The following is a 22,390-nucleotide window of genomic DNA, read 5'->3' as shown; positions in this document are numbered from 1 at the left end:
TAATAATTTCTCTCTTCTCCAGTATGAGTGCCTAAAGCTTAAGGGAAGAAAAAGCAGCTTTTCTTGACAACTCAGTAGCCCTGTGTGCGTGTTCCTCTGTTCTGTATTTGATACTCAACAGTTATCTGAGGCAGTTGAAATTGATTTGGAATACCCTGAGAGATGGTCTTGAAAATGTCTTCTTATTTTCTTTTTCTCTTTGTAGTTCATTCCACTTCCTCTTTTGTTTTTTGTCTGTCCTACTGAAGTCATGGAATTGTTAGACTGTCTATTACATTTCTAATGGATCATCTGAATACTAGAAAAGACAGAGGATATTAGCCTTTTCACATTCAAATGTGTCATATACAATATATGTGGTTCTATGAATAATTGATTTGAGTGAAAGGCCTGTCTGATTTCACTGAGTAAGAAATAGCTTTTCATTCCTGGATTTCCTGGCTCTCCAGTTTGCTCCTTGTTTTTAAAATAGTCATGGAGCATTTTCAGCCCAATGAAAAACTTTGGCAAGTCCTGATTCAAGTAGCAAAATTAATATTAGGTTTTCATTTCAATTTAACAAGATGATTTTGTCTGTTCTATTTATCTGCTTTTTGCTTCATCCTCCTGTGTTCCCTTGGTTGGATCTTTATGTTGTCTGTAATGTCCCTCAAGTGATCAAACGTGTTGGTGCTTAACAGATAATGAGAGTTCAGGCGTGATATTGAAAAGTGAACTATAATTTTCCCTATATTCCTTAATTCCATAAGAAATGGTGCTGAGCTTCAGATTGTTGTGCTGAAAATTATAACTCCATGGTCAGAGAAACCAAGCTGTTTTATTGTCAAGGGAGCAAGAGCCTGCTCACCAATCAGCAGTAAAACAATTTATGAGAGGAGTATTTGTTTCTCCAGCAGAAAATAAAAACTGTTTGCAGGGTATTGTAGCTAATGACAGGATGGATAAATCATGCACCTGCAGAACTCCTGGTATACAATAGATATAACATTATGGGAAGGAAATCATAGCTTTGATAAATGTCTTAATCCCACGGTGAGGTTTACAAAAGCATGCAAGCCCATCCACAGGAGTTAGCAGGAGAATGGTACATTGGTTAGTTTTGTAGGATTTATAGAATTCTTCCCAGTGGCCAAATGTGTTTCATAGCTGCACTCATTCAGTAAAGTAAGCATTTTCTGTACGTGAAGGCTTGTAATATGTATGTGATCCTGGAATCAACACTTGCCCTACTGCGGCCAAGGAAAGAAGTTTAACTATGTTTGGTAGACTTGTAGAAGTGATGTTGTGCCATGGACATTTTTCTGTTGTTCATAAGCATCCCTCTTCCCTGATATCTCAGTCCAGATTACATTCACTGGTTAATGTTTCAGATTTGCTTAAATTGTCAGTCAGCAGTTACTCTTGGGGTTGTCTAAAAAAAGCTGTGTATTGCAGATCTAGTGTAAGGAAAATGCATTTTGTATCCAAGACAGTGGTTGATTTATTGTTCATGGAGTAATTCAATATACATGAAGTAAACAAATACATCAGAAAAAAAGTTAAGATCTTGTAGAACATAATGAAAAATACCTTTGGGTACTGTAAAAGGGGAAGCAATTCAAGTGTTAATAAAATAATTATTTTTCTCCCCAAACTATCAAAAAATAATGAGTTTCACAAAAGATATTAGCTGTCTGTAAAAAGTCCCAACTTGGCACACAGGTAAATGCTAAAATCAGTCATTAATCTGTAAAGCTCCTGAACTTGTGTTGCAGTTAGTGTTACACAGAAAAATAAGATGTAGGTATAAGTGGTTTGTTGACTTACAGCAGAATTGATGGAAGAGCCCTGTGTACTTGGAAATGTGATCCTAAGGAAATACATTTATAACAATAATTTTTTTTTTCAATTTTTACAGCACTTTGTTTTATTCTGTGGTTTAACAAGGGAACTCTGTAAGTCCCAAATACTGCTGTGTATGTTGCAGAAAATTCCTTTAAGAGTGGCAACAGGCACATATGAGACAGGAATTCTTAGACCTTGTAAGAATATTACTCTGGAGGTCTGTCAGTGATATGTTTTCTATGTTGTCAACAAATATCCTTAATAGTAGTGTTCACCAATAGATTTTCTGATCTGGAACAAATTCTTCACCTCTGTGACTTATGTGCTTAACAGCTGCTGGTGGAAGAACATCGTTTTCTCCAGTCACTCTGTACAGATGGGCTGTATATGCATTCGTAGGAGTATTGCATTGAGTGGTTTATTTTATGTGGGTGACTCCTTTAGAAATCAGAAGTATTCAGGTCATCTGTGAAGGGGTCTTAGCCTGTGCTATTTTACAGAGTTTACTAGAAACACTCAGTTCATGCTCCTCTTGGGTTAACACAATGCTTCACTGCTTTAAATTGCATCCGTGATGTTTTAAAAAAGGCTGGAGTAAATTTAACAAAGGCCACTGTGATTTATTTTCAGAAAATAATTACTTAATGACCTACCATTAGAAGGTCACAGTCAGTGCCCTTCTGAGGTTGTTATGATTTAAATTTATCACAATACATTGGCTAAATAATATTCTGAACAGAAGAAACTTTGACATGGCCTTACTTGGAGTCAAGATATTCTCTGTGTTTAAAAGTAAATCAAAGGTTTAAACTAGACGAAAAAGAATCCCATGTAGCAGAAATACATTTTGCTTCCAGTTTACTTTTTACAAAGAAAGTAACAAAGTTAAACAAATAAAATACATATGTTTTGGAAAGTCACCTTTTATTTTCCTTTCTGTGGAAGGAAGACATACAAATGAGTGGTCCAGAAGCATGAATGTCCCCATTCCCTATGGCTTGGTACTACATGGGTAACAAAACCATTAGAGGTGTCTCTTATGCATGCAAAATTCCTTTTCTTATTCTGGAGAAATTAATTTGAAGTACAGGAGCATTTCTTGAGACTCTTGGCCTTTGCACTGACTTTGCCTGCTGAGAACTGGTGGTGGTAGTGCTTTTGGAGAGGGGTGTGCGTTCAGAAGTTGACTGAAACCCAGTGGTCTCTTGCTTAGAAAACCACCAGGTAACAGCAACATTTTTGGTGTGTCCCACACAGGTTACCAAGAAGGTTTAAGGCTTTAATCTGGATTACCACTGGCCTGTCTCCTATTACTAATTCTTTGCCCCTGGTGTGGATGCTAAGATGGCAGAAAACCAGCCTCTTCATGGCCTCTTCCTCAAGCTGTGAAGGCCTTCATTTTTTCAGCTCCTCTGCTCACTCTCTTGTAACTACAAGAGCAATGTTTCATATTTTGCCCAGGAAAAAAATGCTCTTGGGATTCAAGTAACAGTTAAAAGTACAACATGAATTACAGTGTTGTCACTGGAAATGACAGCAATTCTAACCAGAAAGTGTGAAAGCCATATATATTTTGTTTTCAAGGCATAAGAACTCTGGGGGGAAATAATGAATGGCAAAATCTTTTTCTGGACTGCATTCCTTCAGTTATTTGAGACCTATCCTAAAAAGTCTCTCAACTTAGCATTCGTACAGAGCCCCAGCTGTAAGTATTCCAGCTGTGCAGACCTGGGTCCCTTTCACCTGGCTGGCAGGGAGCCTGCCTGCCAAGCAAGGCTGTCCCATGGACAGCATTCCTCTCTCACTTACTGGGAGGGGGCAGATGGGCTGCACATCCTGGTTTTGGCATGATGTGGGGCAAGTGCTCAATGCTTTTGGATCCACTGTAATCTTACACGTATGCTGAGATATGAAATACAGCCTCATCATTTCTCTGTGGTTTCAGTGGAATGCTGTTTCTCTCAGTTGATCCTGTTTTTTCCAGGTAGAGAATATTGAGTTTCAATCCCATGTCTGGAAAAACAATGTTTCTCTCAAATTTGGTCATGTCTCTAAAGTTTTGTTTTAAAGGTTATGAGACAGACTTGATAAACTTGAAATCTGCAATGGCCAAATATTAAAAACTCATTTCTTACTGAAACAGATGGAATCTGGTCCTAGACTGTAAAAGATTTGCAAGCTATGGTGAATGATTATATTGGGAAAAGTAGTAGCACAAAATTCCTCTTTTCTGGCATTAAAAAAAAAACCCCAAAACAAATCTGCATTATCTTCCATGTTTAGTTTTCATAACAACCCCATAAGAAAAAGAAACCTTTGCTCTTCAGTTTCCCAAATCTTTAAGGTCTCTCAGGGGGATTTTGTGATGAACTAACTTCAGATTTGGTTTGCCAGTTTCATATTTTCTCTGAGCATAAAAAAAACCCTTAACATTTTAGCTCCTGCAATAATGTTCCAAGGAAGCTATTTTCATTTCTTATTTTTACAGGTTATAGGAAACCTTTGATTTCTAGTATGGGAACAGTAGTATTTTGTAAAGCATCCAAACTTTTAAGAGCACAGGATTGTGCTTTGCATCATGGCCTGATCCAAATACAGGCAGAGAGAGTTCCTGAAAGCAGTACCTCCAGAATTGCAGTTTCTCTCCTTGGCTTTTCCCATCTTCTGTAATCATTTTAGCATCCAAAATTGGAGATGTCAAATCCCTTGAAGGGGATATGGAAAGCGGGTGGATACCCTTTCAATCACAATTCCTTTCAGAAAAAAAAAAACCCCAGAAGATGCAGCTGAAGACAGAACCATTCTATAATGAAAATTCAGGGGACTAAAAACAGCTCAAATTGTGTGGGCTAAGAAAATGACATCATAGCTCTGTGAAGTTGCTTTTAAAAGATGAGGAAATGGGAGGCTGAATCCAGATGCTTACACCTCTTTAATCCCCCTTGTTTGTTGGTTTTGGTTTTGTTTTTTTATTGGTTTTGGTTTTGTTTTTTTTAAAGTCAATGTTAGTCAAGAGGTAGTGTGGAGGAGAACATTTGAGCCTCTCCCTTCTTTTGGAGTGCCAAAGCCAACAATAATCATGGCTTCTTGGAATGTTTGGCAGAAAAGTGTCTGATAGATGTAGTAAATCTTGCATTTGACGTGGTGTAGAAATTCAGAAGTTAGCACATAGTTTTCCTGTTAGTTTACTGCATGATGACACTGAAATGCAAAAGAGTGGAGGGCCTGGGTGTGATGACATGAAGGCTAAGGCTGTGTCAGAACTATCAGTTTTGTTTAATGTCATAGGCAAAGGGTGTGCTTTATTCACATATGAATAGAAAGGAGAGGCTGCTAGCTCTTACATCCATTATAAAGTTCTTTAAAACCTGGAAATGTTGCCCCAGTCAAAAATATTGCCACCATTTAAAATGTGCACAGTGCTTTGATGATAAAAAGTGTTCCATAAATACTATGTTCTATTTTTTCCACATTAGACTTCACACATCAGTTATTACAAGAACTAAGAACCGAAAGCAGTTAAGCTCAAGAAGTACTAATAATACTAATAACACTTTCCACTTCACTCATGCTTATGTCCAAAAATATTCAAATCTTTTACAAACACAAGGAAAAGGTTACTCTAAAAGTTTTAAAGTGAGATTATTCATACTTATAAACCAGAGAAATTAAGGCACAGGAAGAAAAAAAAAAGGTTACACTTTAAAATATGCTTAGACATTTAAATTTCACTCATCTCAATTTTACATTGCATTAGGCCTTTGGGGTCTGGACTGGCACTGGACTGGCACTGGACTGCCTTACTCAAGGGGAAAAAAATATCCTCTTGCTTTATAATATTTCTTGTTTCTGGCAAGACATAACAAGGAGGGCAAAATTTTTTGTGGGTTTTTTGGGTTGTTTTTGGGTTTGGTGGTGGGTTTTGTTTGTTTTAATCTGATAATATCCTGCAGAAATTTTCTGAGAGAAGGTGACTGGGTTGTCCCAGAAGTGGCAGTGGTGGCCTGCCATTGACAACCTAAGAGCTATAAAGAAGACATTAGGATTATGGGGAGAGGTGATTCCTTTTCTTGATGGCATCAGTAGTTAAAGGGAAAGAGACACACTTCTAAATCCTAAAAGCTCCCATGCCATAAGACCTGTTAGTTTGTGGTGAGCCAGACACCCATCCAGAGGCTCTTTTACTCCCCCTCCTCAACAAAAACAGGGTGGAAAATAAGGTGGAAAAGCTCATGGGTCAAGATAAAGGCAGGGTGATCATTTAGCAATTACCTTCACAGGCAAAACCAGACTCCATGTGGGAAAAATAACTTACTACCAGTTAGAATAAGTTGGCATTGTGAGAAAGAAGGAGAAATTATGACAATACCCACCTGTTCTTCACCCTGCCTTTTTCCCAAGCTCAGTTTCACTCTTCTGTTCCTGAGCCTGCTTCCCATCCTTGCTGGCCCAGGGAGGTTCAATGTTCTCCCTGTCCTGCTCTTCATCCTCAAGTGTAGGCCACAGTTCCTTAAGGACATCTCCAGCTTGGTTTTCTTCACTGATCCTGTCCCACACTTGCTCCAGGTGGGCTCTCCAGGGCTAAGAGGAGCCTCCTCACCCTCCTCCCTCTCTCCCCCAGTGTTCACCAGCATGTTTCTCACTTTTCCCCTCACTCCCAGGCAGTGTTTTGCTCTTTCCAAAATCCATTTTCCCAGAGGCAGCGGTGCCTTGGCTGCAGGGCCCAGGCGGGCCCCGAAGTGTGTGGATGGCCAGGAGCCAGCCGGGCATGGCTGTGTGTGGCAGGGAACAGCCCCAGCCTCACCTGGCAGGGGCTGTCCTGCACTGCCAGCACCTGGGCACCTGCTCCCGGCCACCATTGTCCCCTTCCAGCTCTCCCAGTTGGTCCAGCGTCTTCCCCAGAGCTTCCTCTTGACTATGCTGAGAAGGCTGCAGAGGTATGCAGTGTTTTGTTGAGCAGAGAAAATCAAACCATCAACTTTTGGAATCCCTGGTCTCATATCCTTGCTCCCTGACCACCTGAGGGGACCAGGCTGTCCTGGGACTTTGAGACTGGTGGTGCAGAGATCCCTATTTTCTGGCAGACAAACTGTATTTCTTCAATATTTCAGAGCCAATTATCCTGTGAGTGTCTCCACTGGCTTTTGCTTTGTTTTGCTATGTGTTCTGGGTTTTTTCTGGAGGGGATCCAGCAGCTAGAGAGCCGCTTTTATGGGTTCAGACATGGTGGTCCCTGACCAGAGCTATTCAGAGCAGAGGGTTTCCTCTCAGGGACCTTTCACCCATGGCTCCCAGCCACCCTAAGGGGTTTGTGGGGTCTTGTTTTGTGCTTCTGCATCCTGAGAGATCTGCATGGAAAGGATTCTCTGCATCCTTGGTGCTCTGAATGCCTCACTGTTCCTAATGCACCCCATGTGGGGTAGGAGCTGGGTGGAGGAATAGAAACAGGGCAGAGGGGCTCAACTCTGTGCCTGGATTTAGCACTGGGGCTGAACCGTGCCTCCAGCACGGGGACAGAATGGGGAGGGCGTTTTGTGTGGCACACAAACAAAAGCCAGGCAGCAGGCAGAAGGCTGTCCAGCAACTCAGGCAGGCTGTGTGAAAAACAGGCTCATTTTTGCTTCTGTTCTCTCAGAAGTGAACAGGGATTGTGCCCATCTGTATAATGTCAGTAGCACATCTCTCCTTACTGTGGTGGAGTTCGCTGCTGTTGTGAAAATAATCAGTTAACAATTATCACAACTGACAATGCACCTTTACATCCCATCAGCCACAGATACCTTCCACTGGTCCATACAATGAAAACCCATCAGAAATAATAGGAAGGAGCAAAGTTATTATTAGGATAGAAGAACTCAGTGTTCACAGAATATTCAATGAGGGATCAACTTCTCAAGAGGAGTTAATAAGCAGCCACACTTGAATATCTGATGTTTATAAAGGGGAGAAATGTACACGGAAAAGTACATTAGGGCTAAAAACCTACTTGATCTGGCCGAAACAAAACCTAGCCTTCATCTCTTATGTAGAAGCAAGTCTACCAGGGCCCAGAAAGAAAGACTTGTCTTTGAGGAGTGATCTGAAAGATAAGTAACATGTCAAAGGAAAGAAAATGCAGTTTCTGCTCTTTGGGGAAAGAGGGTAAAAGGGGAAAGAAAAAAAAAAAAGAAAAACCCCACATTAAAACTCCTCAGTTGTTTTTTTGGCTTTTTTGGGGATAAGAAAAAAAAAAAAGAAAAACCCACATTAAAACTCCTCAGTTGTTTTTTTTTGGTTTTTTTGGGGGATTTTTTTCCTAGCTGTAGCTATAGCCTCTTTCCTTTGATTTGTCATGATTTAAATTCATACAAAAAGATTTATTTCAAATAAGCCCCTTTAACTGTAGGGGCAGATATTTTTTTTCTCCTAAAGCCTTTTGTAAGAACAAAGTAACCACTTGTCACACACAGTGACTAATGAGAGTTTAGTGTGGGTTTTAGTGTTCATTCATACGCTTTGTGTTCAGCTAGTCGTAAGTTAAATCTTTAGAAATCACACCGCAGGAATCCTTCTCTTAGGAGTGGGGGCGGGAGGCGAATCTGTCGAGATATTGAGAGCTGGTGAGCGGAAACTGCTCTTTTCAGGCTTCCTAATCGGCGGCACAGGAAATAAACACATGCAGGAAGTCGTTTGGCCTTTTCTTGAACTTAAAGTTTATACAGCAATTGATAACTGAGGCAAACTTTGTGTACTTAAACTTTTGAAAATTAAATTAAATGAAGAGGGCATGTTCAGCCCATGCCAGCATGGCCTGTAGTTTCTGCAAGCAGCTGGTCTAAATACAGTATTAAAAATTGGAAAGACTACAGTGTATATATTTTTGCATCTAGAATGCGTCCTTGAAACCTTTTTGTATGTCTTCTCTCTGTCCTCTTTTCCTTCCATTTCTCTAATTATCTCACAATGAAACTGAGCTGAAGCTCTAAAATCAAACTGAAAGTCATGTTTATGAAGCTGTTTTCCTTCTACACCAGACTCTGCGCTTTCATCCTTGCCCTGACCTTCTCATTTGTCTTGTAAGCTCTTCAGGGTAAGAATGGTCTTGGATCATGTGAAACACCTTGTTTGATGGTGGCCCATATTGATATTTGGTTAATGCTACACATATGATGTATAAAAGTTGTCTTTGAAAGGAGGGTAAAAATAAATGAAGTGTCATTCTTCAATATAGCTTTTGAAATTGATAGCATCAATTTACTAACAGGGACATTTATAAGCATTTCTAAGAAATATTATTTGTGTTCGTATTTCTTGAGCTTTCACTTTATAAACAAGTTCACTGTAAATTTAATGCTCTGAAAATAATAGGTTTTTGTTTTATAATAACTTCAATTAGCTGGGGTAAATTTGCATGGGAAATTTAGAACACCTTTGCCAATAAAAAGATAGCAAGCAAAACCGAAATGAAGAGCAGAATATGAAATAAAAAGTAGATTTGCATGTCTTTGAAGACCAACCTAAATACCTGCTAAAAATGCATCCGCTTCTATGCATCTTCTACTCTTTTGAAAATTGATTATTTTTTGCTGCCCTAATAAACCACCCCTAACAGTGAAGATGTTTATTAGGAATATTTTTCATAAAACAAGGACCAGAAGAAGAAAGCTACAACTAAAGTAAAATGAGAGAAGGACAGAAAGAATACATGTGACTTACATATCTGTAGTCCAGGTTACTTTCAGATTAAATCATTGAATTAAAAAAAATTCAAGATTTTAGATTTTTTTCCCTAAGTAATTAGAATGTCATGAAATTTTATAGTGTGCTTAGAAGGTTGCATATTTGATATGTAGCTGTGTGATGGCTCAGCCTTAGCTAGCCACTAGATGGAATTTCAAGTCTTTAAGAAATAGAGCTAAACATTGGCCCCAAACTGCCACATACTGTAAAATGGCCATAGTTGATCAGTTGATCAGTAAATGTCAATATAATAAAAAGATGGAAGTTTCTACAGTTAATCTTGGGATTGTACCTTCTACACATTTTCAGAACATCCCCTTACTTCTATCATTTATCGATTGTCCATATGATTTATACCCCAGCCTGAACTCTTACAGTCATCAGTCTTCCTTTTGGGCATTAGGGTGAAATAGCTCTTTCACTGATATCTTTGATGGAATCCAGTTTTTGCTTTTCCCAGCTCCTTACAGGAAACATTCAAGTTAGTTCCAGACCATGTGGCATTATATGTATGCACAATGATGATTTATAGCTGCATTATTTGTATTCTACCCTAAAAGCTATTTTTACGTTGCATTTCTTTCTTTTTTGATAGTCCAGCTCCACAGTGAGAACGTACCAAAACAGTAAATCGAGAGTGACCATGAGCCCTGGCTTTAGCTCCCAGTGGAATAGCAGCCAACCTGCTTGGAATACATACACCTTTCCAAGAGCAAGCTTGCACTACCAGTCTCATGCTAGCTACACCTACTGTGCTGGACATCCTGCTGTAAGTAATGAAAACCTTTTCTGCAGTTACCTGAATGAGCTCTGTGATTCCCTGCGAGGTGGAGGCACTCAGGGGCTGATGGTTCAGCACCGTTCTCCAGCAGTGTTTATGTCCCATGCCAGACAGAACAGCTCACATATACTAACCCAAACTCTAGAAAAAAATATTAGAATGAGTCTTAGACATAAACAAATGTGAAAGTTTTATGCCTTGCATGAAATTATTGTTGTATGCTTGGTTTTTGGTGTCAGAAACATAGTCTGAAAAGCAGTATTACAGATGGCCTCATTTCTGTTTCTGGTGAGCCTGTAAGATGAATGAATTATTCTTTCTATTTCAGACATTTTAAATTGTGTGGATTAGTCAGAGAAGGAGAGCATCTCTTCTCATCATTAGATTTGTTTTGACTCACTGCTTTATCATTAATGTGATCAGTGGTGAACATGCAATCTTGTTGCTAAGCAAAGACTGCTGGTCTTCTATAATTGCATGAACTGGTGGCCAAAAAGAATGTGGAAGGGTGGCTCAGTGTTGCTGTGTGTTTTAATTTGACAGTCATAAAAGGGTTACAACTATAGGCGGACAGTGAATTTTGTCACATTGGTATTGTCGACTGCTTATAGCAGAGCCCTTTCATTCATGTAGTTTCTGGTTTTGAAAGACCCCAAGAGAGTTAATGGGGGAAAATCTCATTAGTGTAAGCAATCTTCCTTTCTTCCCCACTCCACACTGTGTTGTTTTAATGTTTGGATTTGAACTTAGCTTTGGACATTTGGTTATAGAACTTCTTAAAAGACATAGCATCTTAACCTCCTGCCGTGTGTATGTAATGAAGTTTTGCCATCCTGTAGTGAATTCCAGTAGGGAAATGGGAAAGTGCAGCTTTTGGTACAGAATGGAAATTGTGCAGTCTTATTGCAAGATCTTTGTGATTTGATTTAGATTTGCTATCTTACCTGCCAGCAGACTTCTGGACAGAAGTTTGGGTTAGGAATTGTCTCAAACATTAACATGGTAATTGAAATGAAGGAGAGGAATAAATTTGTAAAATCTTACTTTTTCTTCTGGGATGATGAGTTCTCAGAATAAATTAAACATCTCTATGGATTCTTCTGTTTGCTTATGTCCATTATGGTGTCATTGAAAATTATAAAAACTGTTGTGAAGAAATAAAAAGGATTTGACATCACAAGGGCACAGATATTTTCTGTGTTTAGAATGATGGCTCAAAAGAGTCCCATGACAGCTTAATTTATCTTAAACTGTGGGTATTCAAATCATTAACTGCTTCTTAACTTTGATCAGTTAGAATAAACACTATCCCCTCTGTGACTCAGGGTTTGACTCTGCTTAGCAAAAGAGCATACAAGAAGAATCCTGTACTTCCTGGAAGGGAGCTTAAAATTTGAATTGAAATTTCAGCCTTTTCAAGCTACTTCCACGGTTCCTCTTTCCTTTGTTTAGACTAAAGTTGAGGGTAGTTCCACTAGAATTGTGGTACAGTATCTGTAGGTTGTACATATACAATCTGTATGATATTTGTTTTCATTGAGCATCATAATATGTAGTCACTGGAAATGATACATCAGTCTGGAAGTTAATTTAGCTGACTGCTGGAAAGCAGAGATTTTAGAATGTGCAGAATTGCATAAACCTTTGTGCAGATTGGTTGATTAGCCCTACCCTCAGTGTCCCTGTGGTCAAACATTTGCAAAACTTGGCACATTTCTTGGTTCTGGCTCATCTGAGGAGCTCCATTGCAGTGCTGCTCAGCAGAGATTGGACAGATTTCTTAAACTGGTGGTAAGAAGCTGTAACAAGTTAGCTGCCATTGCAGTGCCTACTACTGTGATCACATGCTTTTTCTGTACCTTCCCTACTTCTGTATTCTCTCAGGGTGAGTCCATAAGCAGGGCCTGGGCAAGGCACTCCAGGAAATTCAGTTCCTCCCTTCTTAATTTCAAGTTTCCAAGAAAAAATAAAAGCCTTAATATTTGGTTGGATATCTGTCTCATGGTATATGATAAAGTTAGACTCAGTCTGGTTCCTGTTTCTAACTTGGATTTGTTTAATCTGGGCTCAAACCAACCTTTTAATGGTAAATTAAAATAATAAAAGCTGGATACAGGGGAGCTTCTTTATTTGTGAATCTTCCCAGTATTACATGCTGAACTAGATATCTACTTTACTTCAGAGGATTTTATTTGCCCTCATCTGACACAGGTTCACCAGAACAAGTTGTAGGTTGTAGAGCTGTATGAAGCTGTTTCTGCAAAACCTCCCACATGGAATACGTCTAAAGATCATTGCAGCTCCTTGACACTTTGGAGGCTAACAAACTTACAAGCGCTGTGCAAGTTCAAGGCAGACAAATGTCAGGGAGTTGGATCTACCCTTGGAGTACTTAAAGGTATTAGTCCCTGAAGACAGTGCCAAGAGAAAAGCTTTGGATTTCTCTACTGTTTGGAGAAAAGCCGAAGGAGACAAAAAAAAAGATTAATTTTAATTGGGCCAAATGTAACTAAAAAAATAAATCAATTCTCTATTTTTTTTTTTTAAATCTAAATGAAAGAAAAAATATCTTACACAGTGCAATGTTAAGAGACCCTTATGACTCTGGCTGGTCCTGAGTATGTCAGAGCCAAAGGTGGGGTTTTTATTTTCTTTTATCAGAGAGTGCCCTTGGCATCTCTCTTCCATAGCGCTGCAATCATTGATTAAAAACAGTCTTTCCACTCTAGGGAAAGAAAAGAACAGGAAGTTTGTTTAAACAGGGTAATTTTTCAGCTCTTGAGTTATCTAAGGGAAAACCAGACTGCATATCAACCCAGTCAACAGTGCAATGCAGCTTTTGAACAAACAAGAAGGTGCTAATTTCTGGCTATACTGGGAAGCAGGATACCCTGCAGGATCTGTGTATACTAATATAAATGATAATGTGGTAGATGGTCCTTACAGAGAAATTATTTTTTGGTATTAGGGACTTGAAATTCTGGCATTCACACTCAGAGGCTTACAGCCAGAAAAATATAGCATATATTGCTCAGAATAGGAGAAGACACCTAGTCATGCTTTTCTCTTGAACTTTCTTCACACAGGAAGATAAAAAATAGACAAAGTAATTCTGATTATCCCTGCTGGGCAAGATAGGAACCTTTGAGTGATAGTGTCTTTTGAGCACTTTCACATCTACACAGGCTTCCTACCCATACTTTTTCAAAAGTCTCAAAGACTCATTTAATTTCCCTTTCTCCACATTTTGCTGGAAGGATGATAGAATTTCACAGATTTTCAGAAATCCTGTTCATTGAATTAACTCTAACAAATGAACTAAGACTGTACTGTTGTTTTAAAGGAATTCACCTGTAAAGTGAGAAAACAAACACAGATCTCATCAGCTTTGGAGTATTCCAGCTGAAATTGTAAAGGAATTTTTTATGCCTTTCTTGGGTATTCATATAGCAGTCTCAGATACCTGCCATGCTCACCTTTGTGAAAGTCAGTCCTTACTTATGAAGGAATTTGGCCATGTGATACTCTCTGATGAAGCAGACAGAACTGTTACAAAGTGTGTTACCCTGCAGGGTTTGAAACCTCTGTTGTATGCCCATGGGAGGGTGAATTTAGCTGTGTGTATTAATTTCTCCATGTGCATACATCTCTGTAGCATGCACAATGTCTTTGAAATCCTTATCTAGATACCCAACCCAGCGTATGTAAGACTTTCAGCTAGAATCTATTCTGCACTCTAACAGGATTTGGTCATGCTCCACTAGATCAGTGACAGCCTTCAAAGCATGATTGGTGAAATCTGTAGAGTTATTATTTGAAGCTCTACACATAATGTTTACAAGCTGTTACATCTGAGATGTCATATATGGATCAGACAATCAGTTTGCTTAGCAGTCCCAATTCCAACAGTCTGTCCCCAGACTTCTTTCTACGGCTTCTTTAAATGCGTGATTGCTTCTGAAATTATGCTGTTAGTTGGAATGTGAAAAGGAGAATTAAAAAGAAATGTGATGCAGAGTGCTATGAGACACTGCTGGCATTCTTCCACTCAATTCTGCAAGCCCTAGTAGGATCTCAAATCTTTAATCTTAGAAACCTTAAGACCCAGTAGAAGGAGCTGTAGCTCCTTTTACACATTTCCGCTGCCAATCCTTGGATAGAAAAGCAGAAAGGGAGCAAGGCTGTCACTGTGGACAAGTCTAATGGAAGGGCTTACTCACTGTCAGCATGACTATGCAGAGTCCATCGGAAAAATTTCCAGTTCCAGGTAGGTAAGCCTCATTGCTGATGACAGAACTGCCGGACTGCAGCATTGCACAGCTGTAATGCTTTATGTAAACTGACTGTTCTGATCATTACCACACAAATTGGATTAACATCTGTAGTGAGCTCTCAGTGATTGACTGTTTAAACAACGTATTTTGTATACATTTATAAAATTAGAAAACCCGCCATTTTTATGGGATTAGATAATACAATGTTTAGGAACCACCTAGGGGTGTGAGATACAACTCTCAATGTGTAGGTATACATATATATAATGGCTAAGTTATTAGTTTTAAGTGTATATATAGAATTATATATATATATATAAAACGCAGATCAAGCTTTTGGCTAAAATCTTTGCAGAATGATGTAAAAAGGTTCTCAAGGCAGGGCTGGAGCTGATTATCAATCTCTAGTTTTCTGATGTGATCCTGTTCTCTGAAATGTAAACCTAATTAGGAAACACACTTTTGTAAGTGAAATATTGTACTCAATGTTGGTTCTATAACACCAAAATAAGACCAACAGAAGCAATTTACTGATGCATACCAAATTCACATATCAAACCAAATATGAGATGACCATACATTATAATGCAAAGATAATGCTTTAAGAACCATCTTTCTCTAAATTCAGGAAGCATGCAATACATAACATGGCTGTCCTATTCCAAACAGCCTTTATTTCTCTAGAAATATAAGTAGAAAAGAGCAGTGATCAAGTTTGGTTTGTGGTTTTTTTTTAATACTAAGATCTTTCCAGTGAGTAATTCTGTTGCACCTCTCCTAGAGAGAAAGTGCAAAGAGTGAAATGCTTATGCAGTATAATCCTGTCATCACTAATTTCCAAGATATCTGTTTAAACAAAAGCTGTCACTTTCTGATCTGACTTGAGCCTCCTGCCTGATTCATTTTGTAATGTCACGAACAGTGGATTGTGGATTCGTAGAGCAGAGCTGGTCTGATTAGAGAGGAAGAAACTTCTTTTTACACATGCACATCCTTATAATCAGCAGTGATGGGAAAGGAAATAAATAGTACAGTAGGCATGAATTGGAAGTGTCTCTCTAAGAACCTCTCAATTACACTTGCAGTTCTGAAGTCTTGGCTTTCTCTGTCCTTGGTGTTAACCCTTTCTTACCTTCATAGGCCTTTCATGTGAGACTGCTCTCTAGCACTCTCTAGCCAGTATTTCTTTGGTGCTGCTGGCCCTTGTCATTATAATGGCCACAGATGAAAAAAAGTGGAAATGGGCCCAAGAAATTATACACTCTTGAAGGACCATTGAACAAAATATCTGCCAGATGTCACTTTGGTCACAGTTTTACAGCAGATAAAATGTAAAGGATGTGTTTTGATCTTCTAAAGTTGGTGACAGCCCCAGCTTTCCCACATTAATAAATCTGGGGAAAGATCAAGCACTGGCTGGAAAGAAGTAGGAAAGAGAGCTCCCAGTCAGAAGTAAAAGATAAGTGTATTACCAGAAGCTATTTTATGTAGTTGTTGACATGTTCCTTATGAAATTCTGCAAGAACAAGTGAGAGTATAAGATGAAGAGGCAGTCATTAAAGTGGGAATCAAAAGGATGACATCTCTATTGCTAGGTATCAGTTGTGCTGTAAGAGAGAAGCTGTGCCAGTTAGGAGAAAAGTAATGAAGGATTGTGGAGAAAGGAATATTTTTAATTGACGAGATGTTGTAGCTATCAGGTGCAATGAGTAGCTTAGTGATCAGCTGCAAATCCATATGCTAACTGCTGACATAAATTATTTATTCTGTTTATCTATTACCTCCATCTACAGGAACAGAACCTCAAAAACATGAACTTATTAGGCCGCTAACGTAAAACACATTTTCACTGTGGCTTGGCTTCTTTGGAGAAGAGAGGGTGGAAATTTCAAACCCCCAAACAAATATGCCTCTTAATTAACTTTTCTCACCATCTGTGCTTACTTATAGCTGAGGCAAGCGGTACCAGTGACTTGTGAGATTGCTTTCAATGCTGCCTCTTTAGGCCAGCTTTTCAAAGCAGCAATCACATGCAGTTAATTCTGATCAGATCAGCTTATCAGCTCAGTTCATTGTAGTGCTTTCATAATAATTCGTGTGTGACAGCCCATTAAAACTTGGCCAGGCCTTAAAAAGAAAAAAAAAAATCACAAAATCCACCAATGGGTTTTACATTCCGCCTTTGAGTTATCCAGCATATCCGTTTTGTGTATTAAGCTTAGAAATGGAACTTTAGTGAAGGGTTGTCGGGAAAAATCACCAGCAATATAGAACTCTAGCCTAAGTAGTTAACTGTATTTTACCTCAAAGAGTAGTTTCATTCAAAAATATGTAAATGATGCTGTAATAATTGTGTTAAATGCTGTCTGTGGCTCTGCTTGGCTCCTGCGAAGGGACAGTGCTGTGGAAGCTGCCCGCCAGGTCTGTGGAGTGTGTGAAAGGCCACTGCCCACGGGTGGCTCAGGTTGACCAAGTGAGTTTCTCTGTTCTGGAGTACTTTTGATGGATGGCAATTACAATTTGAAGTTGAATGCCCTTCTCCAAAAGGGCAGTGCCTCTCAGGTGGGAGGGAGAGCACTGACAACACAAAACCTTTCAACTGACTCACAACAAATATTTTTCAGAAAGTCTGGGGAAGTGGAGAAGTTCCACATAAGTGAGTTTAGCAATGTTTGGTTTCAGAATTCTGTTTTTTTATTTATAAGTTTTAATGTTATTTTAATGTTGTTTTTAATTGTTGTTGTAATGTTATTTTTTCTGGCATCCTCTACTCATTTACACATCACACATATTATATTGTGTCATTGTTTCTCTTAATCTTAACAGATTAAGAATTTTGTAGATTGATGTTTGTTGATGCCTTTTATTGATTTGTTTCCTGTGTGTAATTTCACAGAAAAAAAGTTAAATTTTCTGCAAAAGCCACAGGACAAAATATTTTTTTTCAACAATTAATGCTAACAGGATTGGAAAAAAAATCCCCTGTAAATAACTGGGGCTTTTATTTTCAAGAAGAAAGATTTCTTCATGGGAAGTATAATTGATATCTTTTAAATTACCAAAAGTACTTACACAGATATATGCACAGCACTTATTTATTGGTAAAATAACTACTGCTGGAAAGTTTCTTATCACCTCCAAATGCTAATAAAGTCAACCATTTTGGAGATGTGAACTTTTTGTTTATAAACAGACTCTATGGGAAGCAAGAATTTTCTTGCCGATTTTACATTTTTTAGTGTATTCAAGTGGAAGAAGAGACAGAAAGATGGTATTTTTAATAGACTTTAAAAACCCAAACCAGATGCTACTTTTTTTCTTCCTTTCTTCTTTTCTTTTTTTTTTAAGAAAAGAAAATTCCCTAAATTTAGACTGTGAAATAGGCTTGTAGGAGGCAGTAAATACAGATCTTAGTAAATGTCTATAATTTACAGCTACAGATATATATCTACCTATACATATCTATATATGCATTTCTGTCTGTGTTCATGAATGTGTGTCTATATATATGTATATACACGCTTCCAGTGTTTGTTTTGGTTTTCTGCTTTAATTTAGCAAATAGGAGATGTATGGTTCTAATTTAGCTCCTCCATCTCATTTTCAGTAAGCCAGACAGGTTGTCTTTAGGATTTGTTAGTTAAGGTGATGAGTTCCTTCAGGCTCCAGAGAAAATCCTGGTATTAGGGCTTGACAGTAGATGCTACAAACTGCCAACCTGTCACATGTTTTGGAGGCACCTGACACTTTTTGAAAGATTGATTATCGCAAAAGGCCAGCAACTGTGTTGCTTTCATTTTAAATAATTAACACGCTCAGACACTTCCTTGTATTGCAGCCTCCAAGGGTGAAGGGTTTTGGACTAGTCTGAGCAAATACTACTTCAAATCATTTTGCTGATGGACTCTTTCTCTTCTCTCTTAATTTTAATTGGGGTTATTGATTTAATATAAACCCACCCAATTCAGTGAAGGCAAAAGGGATGAAAATTTCCTTTTGCCCTTAGACCTATCTTCTTGCCGTGAGGATTTATTTACACCAGGGATGCTATTCAGCAGCACTGTTGACAGCGAGTTCTGTTTACAAAGGGAGATGGAAGAAATGCATGTCTGTGGGAAATATTGATTTGTCAAAATTGAAATGTTCTTTTGATGACATTTCAGTTTTTTTACCCTTGATAAATTTCAAATGTTGCTTTACTGTAAACCCAAATGCTGACCAAAGATCATTTGTCCCTTGCTGATTTCTGACATGTGTTCACCAGCAATTTACCACTCTGTTGTGAACACATGATCTAAAAAAGATCAAAATCCTATAGTTCCTTGCATGCCTAGTTTTTTAAGCAATCTAAATTTTCATCTTTGTCACCTTTTTTGTCTTTGTCACCTTTGTTGAAATGTTTGCTCTTGCTTTTATTAGCTGGGTTTCCTCTAAAAAAAAACACCTGAGAGACATTGTGATGTGTGTCTTGGGCAAGTTTTTCATTAATTTCTCTACTTTTGTCTAGTTTTAAGGTTTCTGTCAGAGAACTTCATTTGGAGGAGACTGAACGTGTTGTTTAGAAGGTATTTCTGCATCACTCTTTAAAGAGGGAGCTGAAGTTTTTGAGAGGAAAAACAGAGATCCACAAAATAACAGGTTTTATTTATTTCTGAAATCCAGAGAACAGCTCATCGCAATGCTGTGTTAACTTTTTCCTTGATAAGGACTCTATTAACCTCAGATTTGTATCAAAAATACCATAAAAGAAAGTCCCTGTCACAAGGCATGTAACTAGATGGGACAGAAAATAGGAAGGGAAGCAATGGTACTGAAAGAGATCCTACCCTGAGCTGTTTGAGAAAAAGAATGGCAGTAAGCTTTGGTTTTCATTCATTCCAGGTTGGTACCTTATCTGACAAACCTGGCTCTTTTCTGTATTTTTCCAAGAATATAACTAGGCTTTTTTTTTTTTTCTAAAACCTGTAACTATAAGGTGATGGAGATGTTTTAGTGAAGCCCAAAAGTTCTAGCTGAAAGGAGGCATGGTTAGTTACGTTCTCTGCTTTCCACCAGTATGCTGTATCAGGTTCTCATTAAGGCTGTTCAATACAGACATTTGTGTTTTTGGGCAAAGAGACTTTGCTTTCCGCAAGGGCATCTCCCCTCAAGGCATCACTCCTTTGTTTCCTTTTTTCCTGCTTTTATTTTATTTGGGGGCTGTCAATATTTGAATGTAGTTTTCCATGGCATTTACCCTTTTACCTGTAAGATGGACTTCCTGGATTTTTGCTGAAGTGACTGACAACCTTTAGGTTTCACAAGGAGCAGAATATTTTTCCATTTATGTACAAGTACCTCTCTTCCTTGGGTATGCAGTCAGCTTCCATGCAAGAGGAAAAAAATTGTAAGGGTCTGAAAATATTACAAAGGTCCTTGCAGAGATTCTCTTCAGTATTTTCACCTTTCATGCTTTTTTCTCGTCTTTTTGAGCATTAGCCCTCTGGCATGGTCAGGTACTAGGAATTTCCTGGCACCAAAGGCAAATACTCTGTTGAGGCTCTGTCCTTCTGCCCTGGTGACCTGTCCCTGGATTCCTGCCAGCATGGCTTGCTCTGCTGAAACCAGAGCTGCTGCAGATCTCTCAGCCAGCTGCTTGCAGTCAGAGAGAGCAAAACTCAGCCTTTCAGTTCAGAATGGTCATGAAATCTTTACAGTGGGACTCTGTCTTAAAGGTCTTTTGCAACCTAAAGGATACCACGAACCAGTGACACAGTGTCAAGGTTGTCAGGAAGTTCCAGCATCTGCTCTGTGCTAGGTTCTCCTACTGCATCTCTGTGTGGTCTTGGAAAAGCCAAGTGGTTTTGTTTGTTCCCCCATTCTACTTTATTTCATTGTTTGTATCCTGTAAATGAGAACATTTGCCCACAAACACTTAAATGTGTCATTGAGCTTTTTTATTTTTTTCTTTTTTTTGTATTGACAATGATTTATTTCAAAAGCAGGATCTTTTAAACTTCTAGAAAGCACCTCAGTTTTTTGCTTTGTTATTAGGGCAGTCTCTCTTTGAAGACTTCATTTTCTTCAGAAGCTGCACTTGTAGAAATCCTCATATTGTATACAGCTGGGTGAAAGGTTGGATTGAGTTGTTTTCCTGCCAAACTATAAAGTGATTTTCTTTTTAAATCTTTCTTTCCATTTGGCTGCTACTTAATGTCTTTTGTCTGCTTAAGGAGGACAGGTGCAATTATTCACCTCTGAGTCCTGGGAAAGAAATAGTAATTCAGCATGGTCTCTTAGAAAGGAATGTAATTCACTGCTCCACATACAGTACATTATGCAAGACAAACAGAACTGTGGAAGCTGTAAAGGGGAGCATACGATGAACAACGCCTGATACCAAGCTGTTTGTCTTAATATTTTGTTTGGGAGTTGGAAAGTAAAAGAATTAATTATATATTGAAGCTTGATAGAATTGCCTTTTTAGGCTTCTAAAAATCTCTTTGCACTTCTATGTGAGGAAAAGGATGTGTTAGCATTCTCCAACTACATTGGGATGTAGATTTTAAAACAGTGATAGTAGATCCATCATTACTTAGATACTTTAATATTTTTTTCTTTCATCATGATGAAAATGGGGACCAAGATTTCAGAAGTGTAGCTCAGAATTTATTTCTGAAGAGTGAAAGTTCTTACCCTTTCCTAAAAAAGCAAACCTGTCTGCCACTGAGTTACAACACTCAGGCTACATAGGGGTTTCAGCCCAGAGTGAATATATTCAATATATAATTAATAACTTAATTATAGAAGAGACCTGCTTACAGAACAAAATTCTTCATTGGGCAAACAGTTTCTAGCTGTGGTCACATAGAACTGCAGAGCAGCTTTGTCCCATCAAACTTGTTATGTGAAAATTACACAAAATGAACAGATTTATTTTAAAGCTATTTAATTCAAATTAAAAAAAATAAATTCCCAATTGTTGGGCAAATAAGTCAGGTTACTGCTTGTCCATAGTAAAGTCTTTTAATTTCAGTCCTTATTTTTACTTGCTGATAAGTTCATGACACTTGTACCTTCCTAGAGAAAAGTGTGAGGTCTGGTGTGATGCTAAAGGGATGTTGTTGTGTAATTTTGAACAGAGTCCTTTTTGCTCCTCATAGTCCAGAAAGTCAAGTGCTTTTATTCATCAAATCTTTTCCTCCCTTGAAATGCAAGACAATGATCTATGGAATAGATGCCAGTCTCTTCTGGCAGTTAAATGTTCATGCTTCCCCACTCCTCCTGCATGCTCAGTTACATCAGGAACAGAGACATAAACTTGATGCTTTCCAATAGAGGAAGAGAAAATATCTTCAGAGAGAAGACTTTTCTGAAACGTAAAATGGAGTAATTTTGTGATTCTCTGCCATGACTTTTTTTGGTCCCCCTCCACATGCCCCATGTCCCTCTATACCTTCTTCCCCCCTACCCCTTTTTTTTTTTTTACCAGAGGAGTTAATTCAAGGTAAAAGGGGCAATAGAATCCGATTTGTTGTTCTTACAGCCAAGTATTGTACAGTAGGGAAACTGAATATGAAAACTGCGTCTGCATATGGTAAGATGTATAATTCCCTTCAGAGAAAATACAGTCTGCTGTGTAGATCTAAAAAAATCTCAGAATCTGGAAATAAAAGGCTGTGCTGCCATTGCAGGACTGACTGTACCACATGGCAATCACTTTGTCTTGAAATGTTAGTGAAGCAGAAAACAAAAAAATCACATAACATTAATAAAAGAAAGCTAAGCATGTTAGTGCTTTTGTGATGGCTAA

General features: G+C 38.4%; 1 protein-coding gene across 2 annotated transcripts in view; it reads left to right on the top strand.

Annotated features, from left to right (window-relative positions):
- The window catches only part of RBMS3 (RNA binding motif single stranded interacting protein 3), a 703,420-nt gene that overhangs the window by 203,075 nt on the left and 477,955 nt on the right, over nt 1–22,390 (top strand). For both annotated transcript variants that reach the window (XM_039705023.1, XM_039705030.1), the window contains exon 4: nt 10,139–10,312. In XM_039705023.1, coding sequence (XP_039560957.1) covers nt 10,139–10,312 — 174 coding nt within the window. The remainder of the gene's footprint in view (nt 1–10,138; nt 10,313–22,390) is intronic.

Source organism: Passer montanus, unplaced genomic scaffold, assembly GCF_014805655.1.
Source record: "Passer montanus isolate IOZ18808 unplaced genomic scaffold, ASM1480565v1 scaffold10, whole genome shotgun sequence".
Taxonomy (NCBI): domain Eukaryota; kingdom Metazoa; phylum Chordata; class Aves; order Passeriformes; family Passeridae; genus Passer; species Passer montanus.
Note: the sequence above shows the minus strand (reverse complement) of the source record. Positions and strands in the feature narration are given on the sequence as shown.